At 48.4% G+C, this 27,855-nt stretch overlaps 1 protein-coding gene across 11 annotated transcripts in view; it reads left to right on the plus strand.

The window, feature by feature from the left end:
* Positions 1-27,855, plus strand: part of PRKCA (protein kinase C alpha) — a 355,119-nt gene that overhangs the window by 68,877 nt on the left and 258,387 nt on the right. For 2 of the 11 annotated variants that reach the window (XM_067021356.1, XM_067021357.1), the window contains exon 1: positions 16,135-16,230. The exons of 8 other annotated variants lie outside the window; for them this stretch is intronic. Coding sequence is in view for 1 of the 3 variants with exons in the window: in XM_067021354.1 (XP_066877455.1) it covers positions 604-649 (46 nt within the window). In the remaining 2 variants the exon portion in view is untranslated. Of the gene's footprint in view, positions 1-434; positions 650-16,134; positions 16,231-27,855 lie in introns of those variants that run through there. One more of the 11 variants, XM_067021354.1, reaches the window with a different exon arrangement.

The following is a 27,855-nucleotide window of genomic DNA, read 5'->3' on the forward strand; positions in this document are numbered from 1 at the left end:
AGCTCGGAAATCCTGGGTCAGGGATGGAGCCGAGCACCCGGCCCCCACGCAGCCCAGCCTTGGACCTGGGGGTGCGGTGGGCAGGGGAGAGTGGGTGAGCCTTCGAGGAGGACTGGCAGCCGCAGTGCCGGGAGAGGGCAGGCCTGCCGCGGGTGAGCCTGATGAGCCGCGGTCTAGGTCCCTGACTCGCATCCTCTCGTGATTCGTTCCTGCTTGTGGTGTGGGGCTCACCCACCGGGTTCTGGGTGCTGAGGAATTAGCAGACAGGCTAGGGAGCCCTGTTCTCGTGGGGCTTCTGTCTTACGGGGGCCTGTGACGAATGAGCACATCCCGTCGGCGAGCAGGGCCAGGTGGGATGGTGCTGCTGCGCTCTGAGGGAAGCAAACAACCGGCTGGCGAGAGCAGTGCTGCTGCATAGAAACGCCGCAGATTCCAGCGTCCTGGTGGCCACGCGGGAGCAGGGAAGAGTCGCCTTGCTGTGCAGCGGAGATTGGAGCAACATTGTAAATCAACTACCCTTGGAGAAACTGGGAAAGAGAAAGAGGGAGGAGAAATAAGTGACACTGATTTCAGTGTTTAATCCAGTCTATCTACGTTGTCGTTATGACATACGATCAACATGAACAGACTTTGCATCGTCTTAGGTCTGGTCTGTATGTCACACGTGGAGCACGTCTCTGGACTGGGACCCATGTCAAGTGTTCGTTCAGCACCTGGGTTCGCGGCGTGGACAGGGCAGGTGCGGCACGCCGGGGGCTGTGGCACGGGCCCACTTGAGGTTGGGTGGGCACCTTTTAAACAGCATCCCATCCGCTGAGGGGGAGGAATGGTTCCTACAGTGGATGTAACCCACACCTCGTGGTAGATTGTTTATCTCGCTTCCGGTGGTTCAGACACAGCTTCGTTTGTTCAGGCGGTCCTGTCCTAGGCACGGGGATATGCCCTGAGGACGGGCGGTGAGAGATCCCTGTGTGTTCTGGGGGAGACGGTGGAGAAGAGAGCACAGCCGTCTCGTGAGAAAGCTTGTGGGTCCTGTGTTTTCCGCTGCTTTCCTTAATGAGAAGGGATTCCACCAACGTTCACGTCTAACCTGAAAAAGTCTCCCACTGGGACAAGTCACTGGCGCTGGCAGCGTGGCTGTTTTTAGCATCATTTCGGTACAGGTTTAAACTGTTACTTTATTGAATATTGCAGCTATTAATTTCAAACTTAAGCAAGGACATGATTGCTAAGTATAGTTTTCGTGCCACCTACTCAGCCTTTTGGCTGGATGAAATCCTACTTGTTGAATGGAATTAAAATAATTTCCATCTGAGTTTTTTCTGGTTCATCTGCGAATCAAGGCATCGGTTTAGAGTGGGTTTATGAGGGAGGTCTTGGAAGTCGGTGGGAGGAGCTGTGAGAACTTGGTGGAGGGGTGGAGAGAGTGGTAGGAACTGCTTGCAAATGCAAGGCACACCGTCTTTGCGGGTTACCTCCCCGCCTTTGTGTATAAAAATAATCTTTGGAGCTAATTTGAAAAAAGACAGAACAATAAATAATTGGTAATCCCCTATCTTTTCTCTCTACCTCTCGTCGTCTATTCTGCCGTGTTATTTTATGTGTTCTTTTTTATACTTAGCGTGTATTTTCTCATTCTGAAATATTTGTCAGGAGTGTGTGATGACTGTAATCTACCTTACAGCTCCTCTGTCATCAATTTAACTTCAAATGACCGATGTGCCACTTTTCGTTATAAGTAGTGCTGGGATGAACATCTCTCTACATATTTATATGAAAATCTAAATATTACAGCGTAAGTTGCTAAAAGTGAAACTATTAAGTGAAACAATATAGGCATTTTTAGTGCCTTTTAGGGCTGCCAGATTATCTTCCAGAAACACGGCACAAGTTCACATTCTTACCTACAGTGTGTGTGCCTTTCCCTCCTCAATCCAACCCGTGCTGGGATTTCTACTTTCCAAGGAGTTTATTAAGTTGACGGTAGGCATGCCATTTTGATGCAAATTTTTAAAGAAAGGAAGAAAAAATACATTTAAAGACACGTTTTCTATTTTTTCCTTAGCCTCTCTTTGGAGCCCTTGTCCTTGACCGATGAGGGCAGATGTTGTTCCGAGGTGTAGCCGAGGGGTGCTGCCGCGTGGGTCGCGGATGCTTGTCCTCAAGGTCGGCTCAGCACGGGCAGCTTCGCGATAAACTCTTACACCGAGGACTCGGTGCGTCAGGGTGCCCCAGGGCTTTGTGATGATGTTCACACGCGTCATTGGTAATACGTCATAGGGTCATGCCGGGACCCCCCCTTGGGGGATTGTTCCTGATGCGAAGTTGAAGGCTGCATCCCGAAGACACCACTGTGGTCCAGCTCCTGGGTTTTGTGACGTTTCCCATGGTCTCTGCAGGATGTAGGCACTTGGACAATGTCACAGCATTTTCCTGAACTCCAAAGGATTGTAGCCAGTGTATTTCCTTTCCCAGAGGATCTGGTCCCTATCGCATCTTTTTCCAGTTACTCTGTACCAGGCCGTGAACCCCAGCACTTTATTTCCGTGATTCAGCCTTACGACAGCATACACGGCAAGTACTACCTTCTTCAGCTTATCGATGACACAGTGGAAGCTCGAAGTGGTCAGGTGCCTCCGTTGGAATCGCACAGCTATGAATGGGGATTGAATTGACCCCAAAGCCCAAGCTGCAGAGTCCAGGCCCCGCGTCCTTAAACTGGGAGGGAATGAAGCAGAGAGAAAACCAGGGTGACACCCAAAGCCACCGGGACACCAGCTCAGACGATCTCTAACTGCCACCTGCAGGCAGTCTGTACCCACTGAGGACCCACGGCAGCTGGTCCCGCGGCGGTATTGTGACCCAGTTGTATTTGTCAGGTAAACAGGGGCTCGGGGTGCCTTTGAGGTGTCTTGGGAGGAATATCAGAGTTGTTGTTGGGCTAATTTGGAAGATGAAGTGAAAATAAGTGGGTAGGAAGTAAGAGCTGGATGGAGTGAGGAAGGCACTTGAGTGTGGAGAGACCTCAGATGGGGAGGGGAAGTGCCATGAGGAACTGCAGGAACCGCTGGGGACTAGAGGGTTAGAAGTGTTTAATCTTGCAATTAGGATTCAAGACGGGGAACAGTCTACCATTTGGAGGATGCGTCTGAGTGTTCGGGGAAACCAGAAAGGAAGAATCGCAAGTGTCTGTAATTAACGAACAGGAAAGGCAGATGGATGGTGTGGAGGTGGGTGGCTTTACGCTGCTCATGTTTTTTTTGTTTGTTTTTTTGCGGTACGCGGGCCTCTCGCTGTTGCGGCCTCTCCCGTTGCGGAGCACAGGCTCCGGATGCGCAGGCGCAGCGGCCACGGCTCACGGGCCCAGCCGCTCCGCGGCACGTGGGATCCTCCCGGACCGGGGCACGAACCCGCGTCCCCTGCATCGGCAGGCGGACTCTCAGCCACTGCGCCACCAGGGAAGCACTAGTATGTTTTTTTAACCTGTAAAACTATAGCGTAATTTCTTCCGCTTGTATAGAACAGGCTTATGTCTTGCTGCTGTTAAAAGCATCCAGAGATTTCAGTGCACGAGGCAGACAGTTGTTATGTCTACTTTAAAAATCAAACTTGTGCTCTTTCCAAAGACTTAATTTTATTTGCTCAATTTTTGTGTGTACTGGTTCTGCATTTTCTCATGTAGATTCAGATCCAGTTTAGAAATGAAATACACAGGCGGCTTGGCTGTGGGAAGCACAGAGGACCGATGCTGTGGGCATGAGCTTCTGGTCGGGCAGCGTTTTCATACGGTCAAGTGGAATTTTCTTATGGCTTTTGAAAGAAACTGATAGTTTTTATCACAGATCCAGAAAGACGCCTATCATTTCTTTAAAGCTGTAAATGAGATTTTGGGGTATTCCCTTTGAATTGGTCACATTTTCAATCTGTAGTTCCTTTTTTATGATAACATAAAAATGGTTAAGATGGTAAATTTTATGTTAAGTGTACCATTCAGTAGTGCTAAGTCTATTCACATTCACATCCACCCCAGCCCCAGGAAACCCCCGTTCTATGTTGTTTCTATGAATATGACTGCTGTAGATACTCATAAGTGGAGTCAGTATTTTCTTTTTCCAGTTGGCGTATTTCATTTAGGATAATGTCAAGGCTTATCCGTGTTAGATATATCACAACTTCTTTAAGGTCGAGCGCTGTCCCTTTGCATGTATACACCGCATCTGTGGATGGACAGCTGGGTTACTTTCATGCCTTGGCTATTGCGGACAGTGTTACTGTGAACAGAGGTGTGCAAATATTTCTTTGAGGCTCTGCTTTCAGTTCTTTGGGATATATACCCAGTAGTGGGACTGCTGGATGATTATGGTAGTTCTATTTTCAACTTGATGAGTAACCTTTGTACAGCTTTCCAGAGCAGTCACACCGCTTTACAGTCCCACCACTAGTGCACAAGGGTTGCAGTTTCTCTATATCCTAACACTGCTGGTTGTGGTTGTGGTTTTTCTGTTTTGTTGGTTTTCTTGATAGCCATCCTAATGGCTGCGAGGTCAATCTATGGTTTCTCATCTATTACACGAAACTTTTCCGCATAGTTATGAACAAATCTTCAAGTATCACTTGCGGTTTATCTGCGTTTGCTGCTGTGCTGCTCGGAAGGAGAATGTTGAAGACCTCTGTGTGTCTGTACGTCTGAGTGCGATTGCCCAAGGGTATTCCGGACATCGCTCCCCTTCAGGTATTATAACTAAATGGAGCCCTATTTTTTTTTTTTTTTTTTTTTTTTTTTTTTTTTTTTTTTTACTTATTTGGTGCAGATATTCAGTCCTGTGAATACTGAGTTCTGCCGAGTGCCAGTTGAGAACCCAAAGGTGAGCAGGACGCAGACCCTCAAGGGGCTGATGGTGTGGGAAGGACGAACAAAGTGACACTTTGAGGGAGGAGCCCAGGTGAGGAGGGGAAAGAGACACTAACTAGGGCAGTTTGTGACGGGAAGGTAAAGCCGGAGCTGAACTTTTTTTTTTTTTTTAAGTGGTTCCCTTGCTAGCGGGGGTGTGCGTGGAGTCCGTGCATCCAGGCCCACGTGAGCGGAGGGCAGCTCCCACCTGGTGCAGGGTGGTTGGTGGGAGGGGAGGTGAAGCTGGCCTGATGTGTGTCTGGAGCTTGGCTTTGACCCGATCAGAGGTGGAGCCGGCGAAGTTTCGTGGTCAGGTGAGCGGACCTCTCTGCTGGTCACGAGGAGATGAGGTCACTGGTGTTTGTGAAGTTTCAGGTGAGACCAGGGCTGGACTAGGGCCGTGGTCGTAGGGATGTGGAAAAACGAGGGGGCTTACAGAGTACTTCACACGGTCAGCAGCCGTTTGCCGATTTCTTGTGGCTGCTGAGGCAGAGACTTGAAAACCGTGCCCAGGTTTCTGGCTGTTGGGCCATGGCCTGAAATCAGGACTGTGGGAGAGGAGCTGGGGGCAGACACCACCGATTCCGTCTTGGATGTGTTGAGGTCGGTGTGTCTATAGGACAAACACGTGGTGATGCCCGAGGCTCACTTAGCAGAGGCCAGGCATGGAGATGCGCTCCTAGGGCTCATTAGATGCAGACGGTGCTGAAAACCGTGAACGTGGGCGAGGTAGCCTCCAAATGGGACGTAAGGCAGAACAGTGGGCCTTGGGCCACACTGTTGAAGGAGCTGGAGGATGAGCCCTCAGAGCTAAGGGCAGACCATGAGGAGGGAGTATAGGGTCACAGGGGTGAAGAAAGTAGGCAGGCATCTCCCAGGAGGAGCGGTCAGTTACTTCAGATGCAGCAGAAGAGGCCTCGAAAGGCAGCTGAGGGGCTTCCCTGGTGGCGCAGTGGCTGAGAGTCCGCCTGCCGATGCAGGAGACACGGGTTCGTGCCCCGGTCCGGGAAGATCCCACATGTCGCGGAGCGGCTGGGCCCGTGAGCCATGGCCGCCAGGCCTGCGCGTCCAGAGCCTGTGCTCCGCAACGGGAGAGGCCACGATAGTGAGAGGCCCGCATACCGAAAAAAAAAAAAAAAAAAAAAAAAAAAAACCGAAATGCAGCTGAGTCGTCTGGATTTGGTTTTCCTGGCTGCTGGTTGTAGAAAGTCACTTAAGTTAAATGGTTAGTGAGGAAGGAACGTAAAGTATTCTTTGCAGAAGTTCAGATAGAAAGAGAAGCGGGAAAAGTGGGAAAGAGGAGGTCAGGGGAGGCTTTTTTAAAAGGATGGAGAGACTTGAGCGTATTGTAGTGGAAAGGAAGAGGTCAGTTATCATTAAAATAGTTCACGTGACAGAGGGCTTGCTCTGTGTCGGCCGTGTCCTGTAGCTGTACGTGAATGAACTTGCCCAGTCCCTACTGCAACCCTAGGAGATGGAGAGACAGTCATTATTCCCCGTTTTACAGATGAGAAAACTGAGGCACAAGATTAAGTGGCTCCAGGTGGCAAAGGCAGTAAGAAAGCCCCATCTTATCTGTGTACGTCTCACTCTTGACCACAGCACTATAAGAATGCCTCCTGGTTTGGGGGAGAAGTTGAAGATGTAGGGCAAAGAAGGAGTAATTAATAATAGAGCTGGGATATAGAAGACCCTGGAGAGGGTGGACTGCCATCTTTGTGGAATCGGTATTTTTTTCTTTTTGAAGAGAGAAATGAAAGATGAAAAGTTTAATCATATGGGAAAGACATTTAGGGAAAATGTACAAAATCAGAGGAGAGCTCCTAGATATAGATGGACTTGGTGCTACAGGAGGATGCTTGAAGGGTGATCTTTGTGATGAGTTTCTGGCATGACTTGCCTGTTCATCATCAGCGATGCCCCTGGCCCTGCACCGACCTGAAGCCAGCTTTCTGCCCGTCGTGGTCCTGCTCCCCGTAGGAACAGTGGCTTCGCTCTCTCCTGCTGTGTGTAGTGGTCCTTTGTCTTACAGTCATGGATGGATTGGCTCCTTCACTCGGGATTTGATCTGCCATCGAGGACGTGGCACTGTTATTTTTAACTTTATTTTATATTGGGGCAGAGTTGGTTAACAATGTTGTGTTAGTTTCAGGTGTACAGCCAAGTGTGGCACTTATTTTAAACGGTTGTGTCAAGAAGAACCTACTGGGGTTTTCTGGAGTCTAGTGACCCTTGCTGAGAAGTCTTATGTTGGGAGTACATTGAATTCATTGTGACACAGTTTAGTATCACACATTTTAAATACTAAGACTTGTACCCTCTGAGACACGTGTGCGTTCCAGTCGAGCCTGCGGAGGTGTTATTCCTGACCTTGGTTTGGTGGGGAAGAGGAGGAGGAGATGCCTGTTTATGACTTGCTGTGCCCCCCACACCTGCCCAGCTGGACCAAGGGGTGCTTGCTGTCGGAGTGTGTCCGTAATGGGCCAATAGAAATCTCAATTCCATATTGCGTGAACGCTCCCGAGTAAGATACTAGGACTATTTATTTATGAGTTTACCCTGTGAACTGTAATTCACATCCTTGGCCAATCAAATGGCAAAATGAATCACTGCGAGTAGTGTTTTACTTAGAACCCATTAAAGCAATTTAAGTGAAAGTTTTCCAGGTATGAACACCCAGCTCTGCAGGAGGGCAAATGCAGATGTCAGAATATCTTTATGAATGCTCTTGGTGAGCGAATGCATACAATAAGAACTCAGCAGCAGCCGCCGTAAATCCATTTATGAACCATTCAGATAATAGAAGTTTGCAGCATAATGCTAGGTTCCCATAATGATGTTATTTTTCTTTTTTTAAAAATCAGGTTTAAATGGAATGCAGGGAGAAAGGGGGCTGTGTAAATTCAAATAAGTACTAATTTTCAGTGGACTCAGATTCCCTTATTTATTGTGGAAGTTGTTGAATTTCGATTACTCAAATAGAAAGTGAGGCGTAGTCCAGAGAAAAGTCCTTTGCTTATGATCTGTGGTTTAAGGATTGCTGTGGCTTTTCTGAGGCTACGTGCACAGTGCAGGAGGAATTGTAAAAGTCAGCTGGCTGTGCTTGTATTTTAAGAAGCAAGGCTGCAGGCAAGCCACCACACTTGCTGTTCACCCGGAATGCTGACTCTTCGCCGCTGTCTGCTCTGCGCGCTCACGTGCTGGAGGCCTGGAGGGAAAGCGATGGCTATTAACTTAGTTACAATGCCCGGCATAGGACTCTGTACCGAGATGCCCAGGACCTGTTTGGTGGTGGTTTTCACTTCGTCCTGCTAGAAAAGCCTCTGGCCTGTACAACATCATCTTTCAAGTAATCCCGGCAAGGTAGCTGCTTCCTACTCTTGGCTTCTCCAGAAAAGACAAAAATCTAAAAGAACTTCTCAGGGCTTCCCTGGTGGTGCAGTGGTTGAGAATCCGCCTGCCAGTGCAGGTGACACAGGTTCAAGCCCTGGTCAGGGAAGATCCCACATGCTGCGGAGCAACTGAGCCGTGCACCACAACTACTGAGCCTGCGCTCTAGAGCCCGTGAACCACAACTACTGAGCCCGGGTGCTGCAACTACTGAAGCCCACGTGCCTAGAGCCCGTGCTCCGCAACGAGAGAAGCCACCACAGTGAGAAGCCTGGTCACCGCAACCAAGAGTAGCCCCTGCTCGCCGCAACCAGAGAAGCCCCGCGCACGGCAGTGAAGACCCAATGCAGCCAAAAATAAATACATTTATAAGAAAACAAAAACTTCCTTTGGGTTGCAGCACTGCACTGCCGACGGTGCCGGGGCGATTGTGTAATCGTCTTCGTGTCTGTCTGCATCTTCCAGTTCTTGTTTGTCTTTTACTTATGTATTTTTGGCAGGCCGCAGTTCCCAGGCTGCTGGAGGTTAGCTGCAGTTTTGTCCTCCACCGCAGTAACGCTGGAGAAGTGCCAAGACCTCTTCGCCTTGTTATCACTGCCTCTGTATCACAGGAGCTGGCAGGCCTCCTTCGGGCAATTGAAACCCATCTTCCTGGAATTTCAGCTCATCCATTTCTCTACCATCAGGCAGGAGGGAAGATGGAGAACAGCAATCATTCCTATGTTGGTCTTTGGTTACTTGTGAAGAGGAATTCGATGCACACTTCTCAGAGATTTGTATGAGGCCAGTGTGAGGATGCAGCGCCACGCAGGGTTTCACGGCTGGCAACCCCAAGGCCCCTAAGGTGTCGTTACCGAAGTCCCTGGTCTTGCTGCTCCCTTCCCGTTTTCCTGAAATGGCCCACAGATGTGGTGATGAGCACTGGTACTGTCGTCCTTGGATTTTACGCATGCACCCTCCTCTGTTGTGATGCTTTCTGGACCAGGTCCAGCTGTCGTTTCACATGGGAAACATCTGCCTGTATTTAGTGTCACCACTAGGTCTTCCAGTGTCAGTGTTCTGTTACTGCATATTCATTTATAATGGGGGGGAGAAAACACACAGCCCTCTGTAATTGCTATTTGAATTTCACAGAGTAGACATTAAAGACTTAGTTAGCTTTAAAATGTAAATTTAGAAGTTCCTGGTAGGCGGAGCATATTTCTCTAAGGATTTGTAATCTAATAATTCAACCCCTACTCCTTTGAATGTAAAATTAATCCTTCCCAATAGGTACTAATGCCTGAATTGGAGAAGGTTGAACATTCTTGGCGGAGGGCTCTTCATTAGCATTTTTTTTTTTTTTTTTTTTTTTTTTTTTTACTTGAAAAAGTTGAGTATTTTGGTGGGAGAAAATATGCATTGCTGGGCTGTGCCAGGTCTTCTGTGGCCGTGTTCCTATTACTGGGTTTCAGGGCTTCCTGCGGACAGTATTACGGTTGGTACGGAGGAAGACTGGCATATATTATTCTCACCTCTCTACTAAAAAAAAAAAAAAAAAAAAAATGTGGCTTTCTTTCCTTCTCTCCAGCCAGCTGTCAGATTTGCATGGCAGCCCTAGTTTGCTCTGTCAGACGCTGAGTTAGGGGGTGGGCGAGAGCCGACAGAAGCCCGTTAGCAGTCACCAATCACCAGCACTCCCAGAAAACCCTCGCTGCTGATGTCTAAGAAAACTGGGATAACAGATTTGCCTCTGGGTTTCAGTACACTGATTGTTTTCTGCTCAGTTTGACTACAGATCTCCCATTAAGAAAGAAAAGCAACATTGAATTAAAAATGATTTGTTTATGGGATATAGTCTCTTAACTAGTATGACTTGCTCAGAAGAACTCGTTACTTTCAGATACTTTGTATCAGTAAAAATGGCAGCATCTGTACAATGGGGATGACACCGCACGGAAGACTCGTCTGGGTCACTTCAGGGTATGGCTGGAATCCCAAGTGCAACTGGCTCCCGGGTGGCTAATTACCACTTTCTCGATCACACCTGGAAGATATGCAGGTTCTCTTGCCAGGAGTCCTGGCCGAGGCTGAGGACGCTGAAACTTTGTAGAGCTTTTCTGGGTTTTTCAGTGTCATAGAAAAGATGTTGGTGGATCCGAATCTGTTGTGCTGAAGTTGGGCATGAATCTGGCAGTTAAAATGTCAAATTGGAAAAACACGTTTGATTCTTTGGACGGATTTCTGTCCTTGGTTGGAGCCTGATACCAAAGGGGTCAAAGTAAAGATCCTCCGCCTTCACCCTGGTCCCCTCGTTTCGCATCCCCTGCGTTGTCCGCCAAATGAGAGGGGGCAGAGCTCAATGAGGGTTTTCATCCTATGTCTGCTTCTGACTGTGAATTCTTGGCAGCTTCATCTGTGGTAGACAGTTTATTTCCAGGAAATCTAATTTCAAGACCGAAAGCCTTTCCCAGGTGACCTCTAGACAGCCTTCCTGGCTTTGAAAATGAAAGCCTGGGTGTTAACATTTACACCGTTGTGTAGACTCAGTGACACTCATCTTGTACATGTCCAGTGGGCATCCTATTGAAGTCTTGAGTTGAATGTGTGACTTGTGGCCTTACATTATCTCTGTTCATTTGTTTTATCCCCCTACCTATTCATTTGGACCCAAACATGTCCCAGCAATGGTTAGACTTCAAATCAATGCAGTTTGCATATACACATTTGAAGGTGGTATGATTCTCCTACTGAGAATAGTTTGCATTTCTTGTTTTTTAAAAAAAAGTTCTTCCTTACAGTTAAATGAGCATGTTAACAAAAGTGTTGCATTTTACGATACATTAACAGAATTTTACTGTTAATATGCCAAGGATTATGGTGTTCCTCCTTGAACGTTGCAAGCAGCGTTTGAAGTCTGTCTTGAACACAGGTGTACACATGCGTGTGTATCTTAGGAATAGGCAGTGGGTAAGCAGCTCAAAATCGTTGTTTTAAAAGCTTAAATTCATTTTGAAGTGGGCTGGATAAGGGTTTAAGCATCTATCTCATTTGCTGTTAGAACGACCCATGACACTAAGAAGGGTTATGCTCAATTATGTATTATGAAAATTGGCACTGACATTAATTCACTTTCTGTACCTCTTTTGTGGTAGATGGATAATATACAGAATAAGAAAGACTTACTGGGAAACGTGCTGTAATCAAAATAGACTGTCAAAAGCAACTATAGGTTGATGACATGTTATTTGCAGGTAAGCTTGAAATTATGCAAGAAGAAAAATATTGGGAACGAAAAGAATTTCAGCCTGATTATTCAGTGTTTTTTTTTTTTTTTTTTTTTTTTTTTGTGGTAGGCGGGCCTCTCACTGTTGTGGCCTCTCCCGTTGCAGAGCACAGGCTCCGGACGCGCAGGCGCAGCGGCCACGGCTCACGGACCTAGCCGCTCTGTGGCATGTGGGATCTTCCCGGACCGGGGCACGAACCCGCGTCCCCTGCATCGGCAGGCGGATTCTCAACCACTGCGCCACCAGGGAAGCCCTATTCAGTGTTTAGAAGACCTAGCTACGAGATTGTGTTGACTACATTCCATTGTTTGTTTGTTAATTAGTACCTATATAATGGTATGATTTATTCACATGTTTAAGGCAGCATTTTACACGGATGGTCGTCAAACGCTTTAATATAAGTTGAGCTTTGAAAATTAGCTTTTGTCAAAATGAGAGAACACATGTGTTCCCTGCCAGCTCATCATCTGGATCAGCGATTTGAAATGCAGCTTGTGGGGGGCTTCCCTGGTGGTCGAGCGGTTAAGAATCTGCCTTCCAATGCAGGGGACGGGGGATCAGTCCGTGGTCGGGGAACTATGATCCCACATGCCGCGGGGCACCTCAGCCCACGCGCTCCTAGAGCCCGTGCACCGCTAGAGAAACCTGGGTGCTGCAACCAAGACCCAATGCAGCCAAATAACTGTTTTTAAAAAAATGCAGCTTGGGCGTTTCATACCATATATGTGTTTGAATGTGCCCACCCAAATGAGAACATCCTGACCCATAGCTTGTTAACAGGATTAGGCGTTTGTTGGTTTATCTGGTTTTTAAAAAGTTGGTTTTAGACTTACTACATCCGTTCTTGGTGAAAACATTCATTTTACCTTCATCAGTGATGAGGGCTGGAGAAAGAGAAGGTCAAATACAAATCAGTTCATTTGCTTCTCGTTAGTTGGTTTGATGTGGGGGAAGTCTAGCACTTTTCATTGAGGTGTGGTGTATGACAGTTATCAGAAAACCTTGTTTTTTGCTAAGTTTTTGACTTACCACTTAAGTTATGGCTGGAGCAAGTTTAGAAAGCATTTTGAGGTCCACTTGTGAAATATGAACTCTCAAGAAATATGGGAGGGGGGGAGATGGGGTAAGAAAGGCTCAAGGGTTTGTTTTTTCCCGTTCTCCTCTGCTTCATTGGTCGAAAATCTAGGATGCCTCTCTAAATCTCAGGGGGTACCATACCATACTGGTCTTCTGCTTTCTGTGTTGCATTCAGGCAGGTAACACCTTCATCTTGATATCCTATTGATTCTATTGATGAATGAAAATTTTTAATACAGATTATTCCTTTTTCTAGGGAAGGGGAAACTTAGGAAATGTCTCATGCCTGCTTTAGTATATCCAATAGCCCTAGACAGTGTATTCTCTTTTTCTCAGGTGTATTTGGGACTATAAGAAATTATTTGCATCTCAGAAAGTTAAATATTTGAGAATAAGTTTGTATTTAGATGTTTGCTCTACAGTTTTTTTTTCCTTTTTCTTTAAAATTTTTATATTGGAGTATAGTTGAATAACAGTGTTCTACTAGTTTCAGGTGTACAGCCAAGTGGTTCAGTTATACATACACATGTATCTGTTATTTTTCAGATTCCTTTTCCATTTAGGTTATTGCAGAATATTGAACAGAAGAACCCTGACCCTAACGAGATGAAATCCGAAGTCCTTAGTCTTCTGAGAGTTCCAGATGGAAATTGGATTCAGTTGGCAGATCCTGCCAGTCAGTCTACCATCCTCTGTGTTCGTTCCTTTGTTTTTTTTAATTCCTTCCTTCAACTCTGGGGTACCATCCGGGTGCCTTCCTTGGTGCCGTCAACCTGGAGGGGTGTGAGGGCTGCTCAGCGTCCCCTAGTCTCCGCCACAAAGGTTCCTAGTGTACGTATGAGTGTATTTCTGCTTTGCGAGTCTTAGTTTTGTAGGAGGTATCAAGAAGGAGTTCTTTAAAAATCACTGAATCACATCCATTATCGGAGGATTTCTCTTTATATGAGGATTATTTTTATATTATGTATGTTGTGAGCATTGTCAAAAGACCTCCCAGTATAACTTAACAACTTCTAAGTAAATTCACAAATGGAGACTCGGAGGTGGCTAGTCTGTAACTTGGTCACCGAAAACTGTACTAAGTTTTTCATTTTCCTGGTTTGAAGGACAGTTTATAATTGCTAAGACTGAAGTACCCTAGTACAAGGACACAGTATCTTGACCTTTTAAAGAAGTTGATATGTTGCTATTCTTGGTTTCTGAGAGCAGTTGTATAAATTTCGTTCCAATTCATCAACATTCTTGAGTTGTTGAACTCTTGAACTTGAGCAGAAAATGACTTCCTCAGATGTGTTCTCCTCTGGACTTGGCGTTTTCTTGGCTTAGAGATGCTTCTACCTCTTACTGAGGCTGAGTGAGCTGGTCTATGTATATAGTGTTAGTATTTTCTGTGTTGGATTATTGGTCGTTCAAGAATCCTGAAATCCTTAAAAATGAGCAAGCTTGTTCTCTTTAGATACAATTAGACATTTAAAGATTATTTATGTCCTTAGTGTAAAAACAGAGTGAAAAACCGTCGGGAAGTTCATTTAGTTTTCTTGCCTCCTGCAGCGGTGGTGCTCCAAGCATGGCCTGTGGACCCCTGGGGGTCAGTAAGAATTTTTCCGACGTCTTCAAGGTCAAGCTTATTTTCTTGGTAAAACTAAGGTGGTTTTTTGTCTGTTTTGTTTGTTTAGTGGCATTGGTATTTGTCCTGATGGTGCACAAGCAGTGGTGGCCAGACTGCCGCTGCTTTGGTGGGAGGCTGCCATGGGCCAGCACTGGAGCGAACTCCACCTCCCTGTGCTCGTGGGGATTACAAAAAGCAGCTCCGCTCGGGTGAAGCAGTAGACGTTAACTCCATTAACCTCTAGCTCTTTTCTTACTGTGACAAAATGGGCAGTGCGTGGAAAGCACCTCTGCTGCGTGCCGTCGGGGGGGGGGGTGGCTTTAAGAAAAAGCGTGCGGTTTGTCGGTATCAGCTTAACTAGCAGCTTTTCTCATGGGACATCACCCTGTACTTAAAAGTGACAGATCAGTTATTCACACTTGGGCGTTTGTCACTTGTTTTCCCTAAAATGAAGTTAGGCTGTCACTTCAAGAAGTAACTGATCAGACTTACCCCGAGCCCAGGAGGTTTGAGAACTGCTGCTCTAGGGGGGTTGGGGACCCCCACCAGGAGCTCGACGGCTCCCTGACCGGCTGCAGGTGCCCTGGTCTGAGCCACGCGCTCTCTGCCTCCTGGTGCCCTTACTGTGTGAACTGGCTGAGCACACCTTATTTTTTTATTTTATTTTATTTTATTTTTTTGCTGTATGCGGGCCTCCCACTGCTGTGGCCTCTCCCGTTGCGGAGCACAGGCTCCGGACGCGCAGGCCCAGCGGCCATGGCTCACGGGCGTAGTTGCTCCGCGGCATGTGGGATCTTCCCGGACCAGGGCACGAACCCGTGACCCCTGCATCGGCAGGCGGATTTTCAACCACTGCGCCACCAGGGAAGCCCAGCACACCTTATTTTAGTGGCAAGATGATGGGTGATTTTGTGTTTGGGTTAATTTATGAAAATGCCACACCCCTACCTTTCCCTGGCCACACACGTACATAACCAGGGAAGTGTGTTTGCTAACTTACTAAGTAATTACTAAGTAATGTGACCAGCTTGGCAGTGATTCTAGTCTTCCAGAGCCTTTGCTACCAATTCTGTTTGTTCTGTTGATGGGTGACAGTGTGATTCAAGCAGACGTTACAGTTCGTGGACACCAGGCATCGTACTAACAAATAGGACACGTAGGGAGCTGATTTAATACATTATGACAGTATGAAGCCACTGAAAATTGTTTTTAAAGACGAGTTAGTGACATAGTTAATAAGAAAATGGCAGGGTACAAACGTCCATATAAATAGACCACAAAGGAAGTATATTTACCTATACCCAGGAAGAAGACCGGGAGGAGGAAACGTACCAATATGCTAGCACCTCTCTCTGGGTGCTAGCCTTACACGTTCTGAATTCTCTAAAATGAGATTGGATTACTTTTATAATCAGCAGTGTAAATAAACTGTTTTAAAGACCAACTTGTCTGTATCTTGTAGTGAGGTCCATATAATTTCTGCTGACTTTAAATTCAGCAATATTTGTATTTAACCATGACTGAGAAAAGATGCTGTCACTTAAATTTCGGTGATTTTCATTTAGAAAAGAGCAAGGTGGAAAAGCACCTCCTGTGGATTTTCCTCCTCAAAGAGCAGTGTGTCAAATTAGTGCAAGGCTGATTCTGGGTTAGCTCAGTGTGAAGGGAGGATGACGCCCTTTGAAATTTTCTGTGACCCGTTCGAGATTAGCAGCTTGCAGTAAAGTGGTAGTTTACCTCCACTTGCTCAGCTGTAAATTATTAACTTTTGGCCCAGAGGTATCCCTGAGAGTCCTAAGTTATTCATTCAGGAATACCTTTGTCAGGTTTTAAAACCAAACCACCGGATTTCTTTTTTTTTTTTTTTTCTTTTTTAATTTTTTTTTTTTGTTTTTGCCAAGCCGCAAGGCATGTGGGATCTTATTAGTTCCCTGATCAGGGATCGAACCCGTGCCACTTGCATTGGAAGTACGGAGTCGTAACCACTGGACCGCTGGGTAAGTCCCCCACCAGATTTCTAAGAGCACCCGTAAAGCATCCTCTTTGGTTTCCGTAAAGGTCAAACGTTTTCTTAAACTTTCTGCAGGGCTTCCCTGGTGGCCCAGTGGTTAAGAATCCTCCTGCCAATGCAGGGGACACGGGTTCGAGCCCTGGTCCGGGAAGATCCCACATGTCGCGGAGCAACTAAGCCCGTGCGCCACAACTACTGAGCCTGCGCTCTAGAGCCTGTGCTCCGCAACAAGAGAAGCCACTGCAAGGCAGAGTAGCCCCCGCTCGTTGCAACTAGAGAAAGCCCCGTGTGCAGCAACAAAGACCCAACATGGCCAGAAAGACTTTCTGCAGCGTCAGTTTATCTTCAAAGGGGGAAAAAAAAGCTCCCTGGCCCCGCCTCCACCTGCCCCAAGGGTCCGGCGGCTTCTGTGTAGATGGGGTGACGGGGACTTTGCCTGGCCGCTGTAAGTGACAGGCCGCCAGCACTGTCAGATTGTGTGTGCTCCCCCGTCCTGGGTGACTCCTTGGGGCCTGGTACACGGTGGGCCTTCCCTAAATGAGTGGGTGGGTGGCTGCGGAGACTACTCCCTGGCTGTGGCTTTTTCTCGAGCATCTGTGAATATTCGCAAAGTCTACTTCATGACGGAGCCTGCACCCTTGGCACTTGCCCTTACGGAGGTGGTGGACTGAGGCTGGAGGCCTCGGGTGACCGCTGCTTGGGCGGCGTCACCCTCAACCCCTGCAGGGTGGGCGGCCACTGTCCAGACCAGCTGGGAGTGGACACCAAAGAAAGAGGAGGGAGGTGGGCTGTGCAGAAAGTGGGACAGGACGGCGTCGCAGCAACCCCGTGTGTGTTCCTGCTGGTCTGGCAGGAGGAACGGGGTGCGTGGCGGGGAGTCGAGGCTGGCAGAGGCAGCTGGGGGGTGGAGGCAGCCGGGGGCTGCGGCTGTAAGCCGTGGGCAGATGTGCAGAGCCAGGTGTGCCGGCCTGTCACGCCGCAGCGTGGCCTTTGAGCCTCTTTATGGACTGAGCAGGATTATAACAACAGCTCATGAGTGCTTATGTGCCAGGCGTTGTGCAGAGGTTAATCCGTTCGGTCCAGCTGACAGTTCTGAGCAGGCACTGTTGTCACGCTCGTTGCACAGAGGAGGAAGCAGGTGACAACACAGTTAAACAAGCCACGTTACTACTGGGAATGGAAAGCGCCAGCCTCGATCCTTGGCTGGCTGAGTCTCTGAAGTCCGCTCGACCGTCCTTCCTTCCGCTTTGCAGGGTCCCCGGTTCCCCTGTCCTGCCGCTTCAGGTGTTGGAATCTTTGCTGTGGTTTGTTCGCTTGGGGTCACCTTTGTCCACCTGTCACAGCACCTGAACACTGGCCCTTTTTTTTTTTTATTAAACTGAGTAAAGATTATTTGAGAATCTTTAAATCTATATTGGAATTTTTAGCATCATCACATGTAAGCGTACCTGAACTCACAGCTGCCACCTGTGCCACGAAGCAGTCTGGCTAACCCTCCCCAGAGTTCCCTACCTGGTGAAACCCCTGGCCGGTGCAGAGGGTTTGTCGTTGCCTTTGGTGGCTCCTGTTCTGCGTTGCCCAGGGCCTGCCTTTGTGGTGCATCCTCTCGTCAGCTGCGAGACTGCTTCCGGCCACCCTCGCTTGGGGAGTCTTGGAGGTGTCTCTCATTGCTCCGAGCTCAGGTTTGAAGTCTAATGAGCACTCAAGCAGCTGGCTTGCAGAGAGCACCCCCGGCTCTCTTCCTGACTGCATGCCAGCCCAGGGGAGGAGGGTCCCCCCTCCTCTAGCGCTGCTGCAGAATGACAGCCACCTGTGTCCTCAGTACGCAGGCGTGTGTTTGGTCTTTTGTTTGGCTGCTTCTTGGGTAGAAGAAGGTGCAAAACATGACTTGTTCTGATAGAAATATATATTCCTTAATTGAATTCCCATTAAAAAATATTTCTCTCTTCATGGCAAAAAAAAAGACGAGGGTTGAAGCCTGGGCTATTCTTTGTCTTAGGCCCCAGATTGTAAGCGGCTGGGATTTTTTTTTGTTTTTAAAACAACCAACTTAACTGTTGTTTCCGTTGTAATGATTAGGCTAGAACACAAACCACGTTGACCTGCAGACACTGCACACGCTTGCTGTTCCCCAAATCAGCCGCGTTTGAGTGTGGTCCCCTTCACAGGTGGTGCAGACAGCGCCGCACACGTCTGGGGGTTTCAGTAAGATCGAGTTTTACCGTCTTCTGTGGAGCCACACAGCCCTCCATTTGGAAGGAAGAGCCGGAGTGAAGGAAGGGCGTGGCTTGTTGGAGAAGATGGGGGTTGGCTGGCAGGTTTCTGTGGGTTAAGTTCTAAAAGTTCTGAGAACTTCCTACTTGCAAATGAGCCTAGTTTAATCATAGTGGGAGATGGTGGGAAAGTCTTCAAGGCACGTACCCACCCATCCACCCCTTGTTCCCAGCACTTACTGAGCTAGCGAGGCTTGTAGTAAATGTACCACGTCTCCAGTATTCGTTGAACGAGTAAAACTGCCCCTGTGTCCAGGGACTCTGTTCCTAAAGACTGTGGAGCATCTATCTGCTTTGTCTCAGCTTTGGGGAGAGTGAGAACTAGTTACAATAAGGGAAGGGGAGGCATTTGGAGGATTCTTGACGGGCCGTTTTGACAAAGTCTTTAAAATTTGAGACCAGCTTTTTGACCAGGAAGATAGGTAGGCGGTCCTGCTTGGCTCGAAGTTCTGGAATTCATTGCTTTCCTCGTGCCCTGCCTTCCTCCCTTTCCTGGAGTTTCAGAATCTTTTTTACAGGAGAAGTTAGCCCTGAAAGAAGGATGGATCGGAATGTCTACTGGCTTTTACTGATATAACACGTTGATTTTGTACCAAAATGGAAATATTCTTGGGTTCTAAGCTAGATGAACATCTGATAGTCAAAACATAACACAGTGAATTCTGCCACAGGATCCAGAAGAGCTTGTTATACTCGATTTTTCTGCCCTCGGTCCACAGGCAGACCACCTCCTGCTTTTACCTAGAAGAGAAGCGAAACCGAAAGGATCTGGTTGAGTAATGGAGAGAGGGAAAGAAAATGGAATGGAACTTTGGCATCTGGGGGAATTTGTCACCAGTTCACAGGCTTTTGTAACGAAGCACTTTGGGGGCCAATGTCAGGTTTCATCCCTCTGGAAGGAACAGTCTCTTTTCTCTGAGCACTTGCCTCTATTGTCAGTTCGTATACATGTGTCAGAATTCAGCCTGTGGGCAAATTTTTGGTAGATCTGTTGAGTGTTTTTCAGCCTTAGAAGGATGCGTGTTACTAAAATTCCTTTTTCTTCCCTCTTCCGCTTTTTACTCTCCTCACTTCTGCGTCTTGAAGCTGTAGTTCTGGATTCCTGATGTTGGACTCTGTTTCTGAAGGTTCAGTTTATGGTGGTTTGATGTGTTGTGAATTAGAATGTACACAGCACGAGGCGGGTTTTGTCTGTTTTATTCATACGTGGACGTCCCCGTCCCTGAGAGCATGGAGTAAACCCTCGGGCGCTGCAGGTTGCTGGACGCATGCATGTCAGACGTGTAAGAAAGTTACAGGCGTGCCACAAAGGCATGTTAGTTTCAAGTTCATAAAAAAATAACTGAAAGGCAGTGATGATTTAATCCTAAAGTGGAGAGACAGCAGACAGGTTTCTCCCAGCCAGTCTTAACTTCACGACATCATCACGAAGTACAGGACATACTGGAGATTTAGTGTCAAGTCACTTCTGTGTACTGTGATACGATACTATATTCTTAAAGTAGTGGCTGGATTATTTATAACCATCTTAAAATTCAACAAACACAGGTCAGATAATGCTCTGACCTCACTGGATTGATGTGATATTGCAGAGAAAGAGGCAGTGTTAGAACTCTGGACCCTGTTAGCAGTGGCGTTGGGGCTTTATCGTGGAATTCCCTCGTACCCGTCACGAGGTAATGGTGCTCAGACACCGAGGATGCTGGCCTTGCGCTTATCAAGCTGGTATTTTTTCCCCCCAGATTCCTGCCTGATGCAGCCTTTTATGCACCGTAGTCAGTAGCTGTGCCTGACATGGTTGGGGTTCCACGTTTGGAAATCTTTGATTACTTGACATTTACGGGTTTGAAATTTTGATTACTTTTAGTCTAATTCCTGTGAATTATCTATAAACAAGAGATTGACTGATCAAATTAAGAATATGGAATGATGGTTAAAAAGAGACCTGGATTTCTTCCAGGTATCTTTAGAAGCATCATTTACATTCCGTAATTGCTAACCCAACTCAAGATGGTCCCCTAGGGGCCACTGCCTGCCAGTCCTGGTCACCCCGTGTTCTCTCAAGTAGGCTGTTAGGGAGGACTTCGACGCATCCTGGTTTTCTTCCCAGGTAACCTGCAATAATAATTATGGCTCGATTGAATGGCCTGCCCCCAGTTGAGCAACACAAGCATATTATGCAGTAAAAAAAAAAAAAACACTTAGAGTTCCAGAATCTTACACAGATAGCTCTAATTAGGCTGGGAGTGCTCCTCTGGAGTGGAATGTGTTTAAGAATTCAATCCTTTAAGTGCTGGTGATGTCAGTTTTTCAAACACAGCACGCTGTTCTCTTCCTCTGTGAATCCTCCTCTAGCTGCAGTACACTTGCCTTAAAGCGAATCAGGTGCTCGTGTTCAAGTGTTTTAAGAGCATTAAAAACCCTGTTTATGAAAACAATTCTCTTCGGCACTTTGTGGTATTATGATAATGCAGGAGTAAAGGAGGGCTGGGACCTCCTGTGGGGAGACCCCGGAGGATCCTTCTCCCCACTGCGTGTTTTTGGGAGGAGAAACATCGTTTCTTAGCCCGGGGCTGTCTCTCCGCTCGCCCCGCACACTTTCAGCGTCTCTCGGGTAAGAAGGAACAGCAGATGTCCTGAATGTTGGCCATGATTTTGTGCTTATGTAATAGAAACTCTCACTCTTCTAGAAATTCATTGGTTTCTGATATATTATTTGGCATAAGAGTTGGTGATGGGAAAACCAATTTATGGAAGATCCATAATGTCTGAATTTGTCTCATTCTTCCTGTGTACACTGCCAAGGCTTTAGCCATGTTTCTGTGCTCTTTCTGTTAGTCTAGTAAAATGCCGTTCACATATGAACGTCCAAGTGGTGCTTGTAGGTCCCCTTGTTGGGAAAGCCATGTAAGTCGTGTGGTTTTTGAGTTGATGTCAGTCACGGCTTGCTGATCGCGGAGTCCTGCTGGGTCTTTCTTTCCTCCCCTGACAAAGAGGTGGCTTCTCTGAGACGCTTCCTCCTGCATCAAAGCCGTGACCACTAAGCCCTCTCACTGTGTTACCGTGCCACACAGGCTGGTCGTGCTCGCTTTCTTCCGAGTGTGGTTTTGCTTTCTGTGCGCTGCCCACCCAGGCCAGCATCTCCCACAGTGCTGGGACAGGGGAATTGCCATTTGCTGCTCATTGTGTGAAGGAATTTTGTTGGTTCCCTATCTGCCTGTTACTTGAGGACTTTTGTTTTCATTGTCAGAGGTGTCAGTGATGGTACTGTGGCGGTCTCACTGCAAAATCCCTTGAAGGGGATGTTCCCGGCACCTTCTGGGATGAGAATAAAGCGCGGTGTTTCTGTCTGGCTGCTTGATCCTGAAACGCTATTGCATGGAAAGTGATTGCCTGGATGGAGCTCAGAGAAACAGGGTTTTGTAGTTTGCAAACCCAGTGATTCCGAGTAGCACATTATGGATTTGTTTGCATGTCGCGTGTGTTTTGAAAGGCCTAAGGTTAACCCCCGTGTAAACAGCGTTAGTTTGTGGAGGCGGCGGGAACGGTCCCAGAAGGACTCTGAGAGGCGGTGTGATTCAGGAGGGGGCTGTCGGTGCCAGGCCTGGCGTCACCGACGCAGAGTTCGTCCTCCCGGTGCGACTGAAGGGCCCGTCGTGGCTGAGGCGTCTCAGTGTGGCCAGGTCACTGCCACAGCGGCAGGGGCTGAGCGGGTGGGCGTCCAACCCCGACCGCGCAGCCTGCGTCTGCCAGCTCTGCCCGTGTGCACAAGAGGGCAGCCGGCTGAGGAGAGCGGCAAGGACGGAGGTGTGGAGGGAGGGAGCGGTCAGAGCCAGGAGGTGCCGCCGAGTCCCGCTGGGGCGAGGCTGGGGGGAGGTCAGGCCCGAGCGCAGGGGAGGAAGTGGCTTCCTCGGCCTCTGAGGGCCTTGGTGGGCTCTGGGGAGGGACCCTAGGCCGGCTTCGAGCGGCGTTCTGTCATCAAGGTCGGTCCAGGCGTGCGGTGCCAAGTGAACAGGTCAGGAGCCCCTTGTCAGGTGGCATCCGTGGGCCAGGTGTGCGGTGAAGGGCCAGACCTGGGAGGCGGCAGAGCAAAGAGAAGTGACTGGAAAGTGGAAGGTCGGGGTGTTTACAAGGGCGAGGTGGACCGAGAGGGGCTGGCCTGGGGAGGAGGCTTAGTGTAGGCACCGTGTGTGGTGGTTCTCTGTGCCGGCAGAGCCCGGTTCCCGCGGGGCTGGGGTGTGTTGGGGGGGCCTTACTTGTGTGACTTTGTGTGAAGTCTTGATTAATCTAAGACAGTTAGGGGAATTCCATGCGGGTGGGGAGGATGTGAGCCCCGTCCGTGAGACAGGGGGCTTCTGGTAAAGGTTTCCTACCCTAAGAAGGGACACAAGGAAGAAGCCATCTCTGTTTCTGCTGGATGTTGCCTTGTGGGGAGCTGTGGCAGCTGTCTTGCGACCATGAGGACAGCTAACCTTGTCAGATGGCAGAGGGTAAAAGGAAATAGGACCTTAGCACATGGGTTCGGTTGGCTAAGCCAATCAACCCTGGGATTTTCCTGCCTCAGGCGTTCCTTGTTTTGTTAGATAAATATGCTTTATTGTTTAAGGCAGGGGTTGGCAAACTGTGGCCCACGGGCCACACCACCTGTTCTCCCTAAAGTTTTATAGGAACACGGCAATGCCCTTATCGTTCCCCTGTTGTCTGTGGCTGCTTTTGTCTTGTAACAGCTGAGCCGAGTAGCCGTGAAAGAGGCTTTCTGAGCCACATGTTCTAAAATATTTACTCTCTGGCCCTTCAGAGGAAAAGCTTGCCGACTCCTGGTTTAAGACGTTTTGAGTTAGGTTCTCTCTCTGTGCCTCTGCTGTGGAGACACCGCCCTTGTTTTATAGCTGTTGGCTGGAGATCACTGCGTAGGAGAGGGCTTTGTAGGACAAACATGGAGTCTAGACTGAAGATATGCTTTTGGGGGTCAGGAGCATGGAAACCGAGCAGCAAAGTTTCCAAGGATTGGGCAGCCAGTCATGTCAAGTTCAGGTGGGTTGCAGCCTCAATATGGTGGTGAAGAGCAGGAGCCTGATGGCAGCTGCTTAGAAAGAGGAAACGAATAGGAAGAAAAAGCCGAGGTGGGGGAGACTAGTTTATTGTCTCAAGTTAAAAGACCCGGACTTTGCAGCTGTGAATGTGACATGCATCTTGATGGCCTCAGATATGAAGATTCATGTTTAATCTGATGGTCCCAGACAAAGAGAAGGTTGAGTAAAATTATTCTGTAGCTTCTGTGATACCTGCTCCTGGGGCACCGGGCACAGAGCGAAGGGATACCTGAGACCCTCAGCTTATGACCGACTGACCCTTTGCTTTGGTAAAGAAGACCATCTCTTCTCTCCACGGTAATGGCCAAACTCGTGTTCTTGGCTTCAGTCCCACTGTCTGGCGGACACTGCTTGGAGCCTGTGGCTCTGATGCCCTGAGTAAACAGGGATTAAGGAAGCTGGTAAGATGGATTTGATGGCGAGGATGTATGATCAGAAGGTGAACCTGTGGGCCTTGCCGTGAAGCAAAGATTGTAGCAAAGGCGTAGAGCTGTCTTCAAAATACTAATGAACAGGTGAGCTGTGTCAAAGGAAGACAGCCTGGGCCAAGGATGATTTATTCGAGCAATTCTGGGGAAAAAATGGGTGGCGTCACACCAGCCAGCATTTGGGGGAAACTGCACAAGACATGTCAGAAAAGCTTGAAAGGTATTCCAGAAAAGTTAAGCTGAAAACTTTGAAGAGGAGGGCTACTCCTCACAACAGGGATTTAATTTTTAGAGTTTTTTTTGTTTTGTTTTGGCCGCACGGCATGAGGGATCTTAGTTCCCCGACCGGGGATCGAACCCGTGCCTCCCACGCTGGGTCTTAACCACTGGCCGTCCCAACAGGTATTTAATTTTGATGAAACAGAGGGAATAAGGGATTCTTGAAGTGATAGTAAAGTTAGACTTCTGTTAAAGCTTGGCTCACCTGAAGACTTTGCAAGCCATCCGTATGCATCCATGTTGAATCAGCATTCATGCACAGTGAGAGAAATTGTCTTATTTTAAAATGTAGTTTGAAAGTCTGTTGAGGGTGATAAAGAATACCTTTTTGTTACCGGGGATTAATTTGTGTGATGGCTTTTCTGGCTTTTCTACCAGGTCCAAGCTCCTTGAGAGTAGGGACCGTGATTTTGGTCAGCTAACATCTGGCATAGCTCTTGGTATACACTAGGTGCTCCATAAATAGTATAGAATTAAATGTGTTTTACTCCTGATTTTACAGGAGTTGTATTTTGAGATGCCCAGTCAGTCTAGCTCTGTGTGGGTAGTAACATCCTCCAAAATGAAAATGGATAGCCTCGTTTTGTTGCTGTTGGTTTCATGAACCTAATAAACGTGTGTAATTGTATCTGTTGGGCTGTACTGTCTTCATTTCTGGACCAGTTTTGATATATTTAATATATGAAATGGATTTCCAGGGTCAGAACCCCAGTTTATATCATTATGGTTTCTAGGGAATAAGGATTCTTTCTACTTTACTATGGTTTGATTCGTGATTATCATCTAAGAGCCAGTTAGAGGTGGCGTGTGTGTTACATAGGGTGTCTAGGGCTTGGGAAGAGCTCTTGCTGATGGTTGCATCATTCTGTTTATCCTCCAGAGGAGGAAACCAGTGTGACCTTCCTTACCCAGGTCCTACCCCTGACGATTTTGAGGGCAGGAAGATCCCCTGACTCTGGGCCCTGCTCTCCTCACTGGAACCGTGTACCTGTCTCCTTGGCCCTGCCCGTCCCTCCCTGCAGAATTTCATAAGAATAGACATTAGAGATCAGAATTAACGCGTCATGGATGGGGAAGAACTATTATAGACATGTTGGGGGGTGGGTTCTATGTGGTTTTCTCCTTTAAGATCTTTTTCTAAAGTGAAACTTTTATTCTGGGCCGATTGGGGGGCTGTGGATATATATACTTATGTTTGTGGGCAGCATGTCTTTGGTCTGTAGGACAGAATACCTACGCTTTTCTCTGCATCCTTCAAGGACCCCCGAGCTACACACCCTTCATTTTATTTATTTTAAAATATTTATTTTTTGGCCGTGACGCATGACATGCGGGATCTTAGTTCCCCAATCACGGATCGAACCTGCACCCCCTGCAGTGGAAGTGCAGAGCCTTAACCACTGCAGCGCCAGGGAAGTCCCCTCTTTATCTTTTTTATTTTTTAGTTAAAAAAATTTATTTATTTTTGGCTGCGTTGGGTCTTCGTTGCTGCGCGTGGGCTTTCTCTAGTTGCGGCGAGCGGGGGCTACTCTTCGTTGCGGTGCGCGGGCTTCTCACTGCGGTGCCTTCTCTTGTCGAGGAGCACGGGCTCTAGACGCAAGGGCTTCAGTAGTTGTGGCGCGCAGGCTCAGTACCTGTGGCTCGCGGGCTCTAGAGCTCAGGCTCAGTAGTTGTGGCGCACGGGCTTAGTTTCTTCGCGGCACGTGGGATCTTCCCGGACCAAGGCTCAAACCCGTGTCCCCTGCGTCGGCAGGCGGATTCTTAACCACTGTGCTCCCAGGGAAGCCCTTTATTTTATATAAAGATATAGACACCTGTATCTGTGTTTTGGGCCATGCCCTTTTGTCCCCCAGCAGGGCCCCTGATGAGTGCTGCTCTGTGGCGGCAAGCCAGCCCTCCCCCTCCTCCTGCCGTCATGGTCGGAAGCTTTGGGGTGAAGTTCGTGCAGGGAGAATCCTCCTGCCTGCCTTCACGACAAGTGCCCTGACCTTCTAGGCTTTGGGGCAGCACAAGTACGAGGGCCTCAGCCTCCCAGCAGGCTACAGAGGCCCCCGCGGCGTGCCTCAGGCCCTGGGGCTTTGGCTGCAGAAAAGCCAGCCGTCTTCCGGGTGTGGTCAGAAGCTGGGCTGGTGGCGAGCTGCCACGTCCCTCCTTGGTCCTTTAGGAAATGGCTTCTGTCTGAGGGGTGCAACCTGCGGCTGGGGCAGAGCGGGTCTGAGGCGTTTGGGCGCCCCGAGAGGCGCTCCGGGTGGGAACCGCTTCCCGATCCACCTCCAGCAGAGCTGGGTTTTCATTCATGGGGTAGAGAGCTTGCAGGGGCACAGTCACCTTCCACCTCTCCACCGTTGCTCTTCTACCTTGGTCCGCACAGGTGCGAGGTGAGCTGGGCTCAGGAGACCTGGGGCCGCAAGGAGGTGGCCAAGCGCTCGGGCGTAGAGTTGAAGGTGGCTGTTTTAGATGACTGCTGATGGCTTGGGTGCTTTTCCACGAATCCTTCACCCACCGAGCAGAGAGAAAACGTCCAGCTTGCCACCTGGCACAGGGCTTTTCAGGGAAAATCGCAGGACCTGGGGAGAAGTGGGGTTTTAATTTGCTTCTCAGGGTGAAGCTGCTTTGTGGAGTGGTGTCTGGGCCTCGGGGCTGTAATACAGTCACAGCGGCCGTGGGTGTTCAGGCTGCAAAATGTATTCCTGTTTGTGTACCACTAACGACCAGCTTCCAGAAGGCTGGGCTTTCTTGTAATGGTCCCTAATGTATTGTCTTCTGATGGGAGGGAGAAACAACAGTGGATCTGTGAAGTCAACACTGCTCCTTGAGCAACTGGGTTTATTTTCTGTACTTTCAGATATTTCAAACAGGGACCTTTTACATGCTTTATGGGGTGCGATATTCATACTTACTAGGGCCATCTAATAGCAAATGTAAATGAGTTACATGCAGCTGTGCTGGACAGTAGTCACGGAAATGAATTCATTCTGCTGCCTTTTCCCCCCCTTTTCCTTCGATACTTCTGATCTCTTCATATTTTTCGTGCTGGAACAGACCACGTTCTTTAGGAAACGCGCCCCCGTGTTTTCCTTTGCCTGCGGGGAAACTGGCTTTCGTTGCTTTCTGGGGTCCTTGACCCAAGCTGGTCGGAAGAAAAATTGATGACACCAGAAATATTTTGCCTAAGTTTCATCTCAGCCACCGAGAGGCCCACGGAGAAAGCTTTGCTCTGGGTCGCTGAGGTTTACCCCTCAGAGCACCTACACCGTGGCGTCTTCCTTCGTGGACCCCCTGCCCCTCCCTCCTGTATTACACTGAAATTCCTCCTGAAACTGAGCAGTGGGGACTAAATGGGGAGGGGTCCTGAGCTGGACTGGTGGGGCTGCAGCTCTGTTCCCCGGCGGCCGGCTTCCCCAGCTCTGCCCCACGTCGTTGGCAGCTGTGAATCGTCTGAAGCTCTGAAGCCGGTAGTTAAGCGTATTAGAATTCAAGACCTAGAGGGGTGGGATAAGAGAGGGTGGGAGAGAGGGAGACGCAAGAGGGAAGAGAC

This window comes from Kogia breviceps, chromosome 19, assembly GCF_026419965.1.
Source record: "Kogia breviceps isolate mKogBre1 chromosome 19, mKogBre1 haplotype 1, whole genome shotgun sequence".
NCBI lineage: Eukaryota > Metazoa > Chordata > Mammalia > Artiodactyla > Physeteridae > Kogia > Kogia breviceps.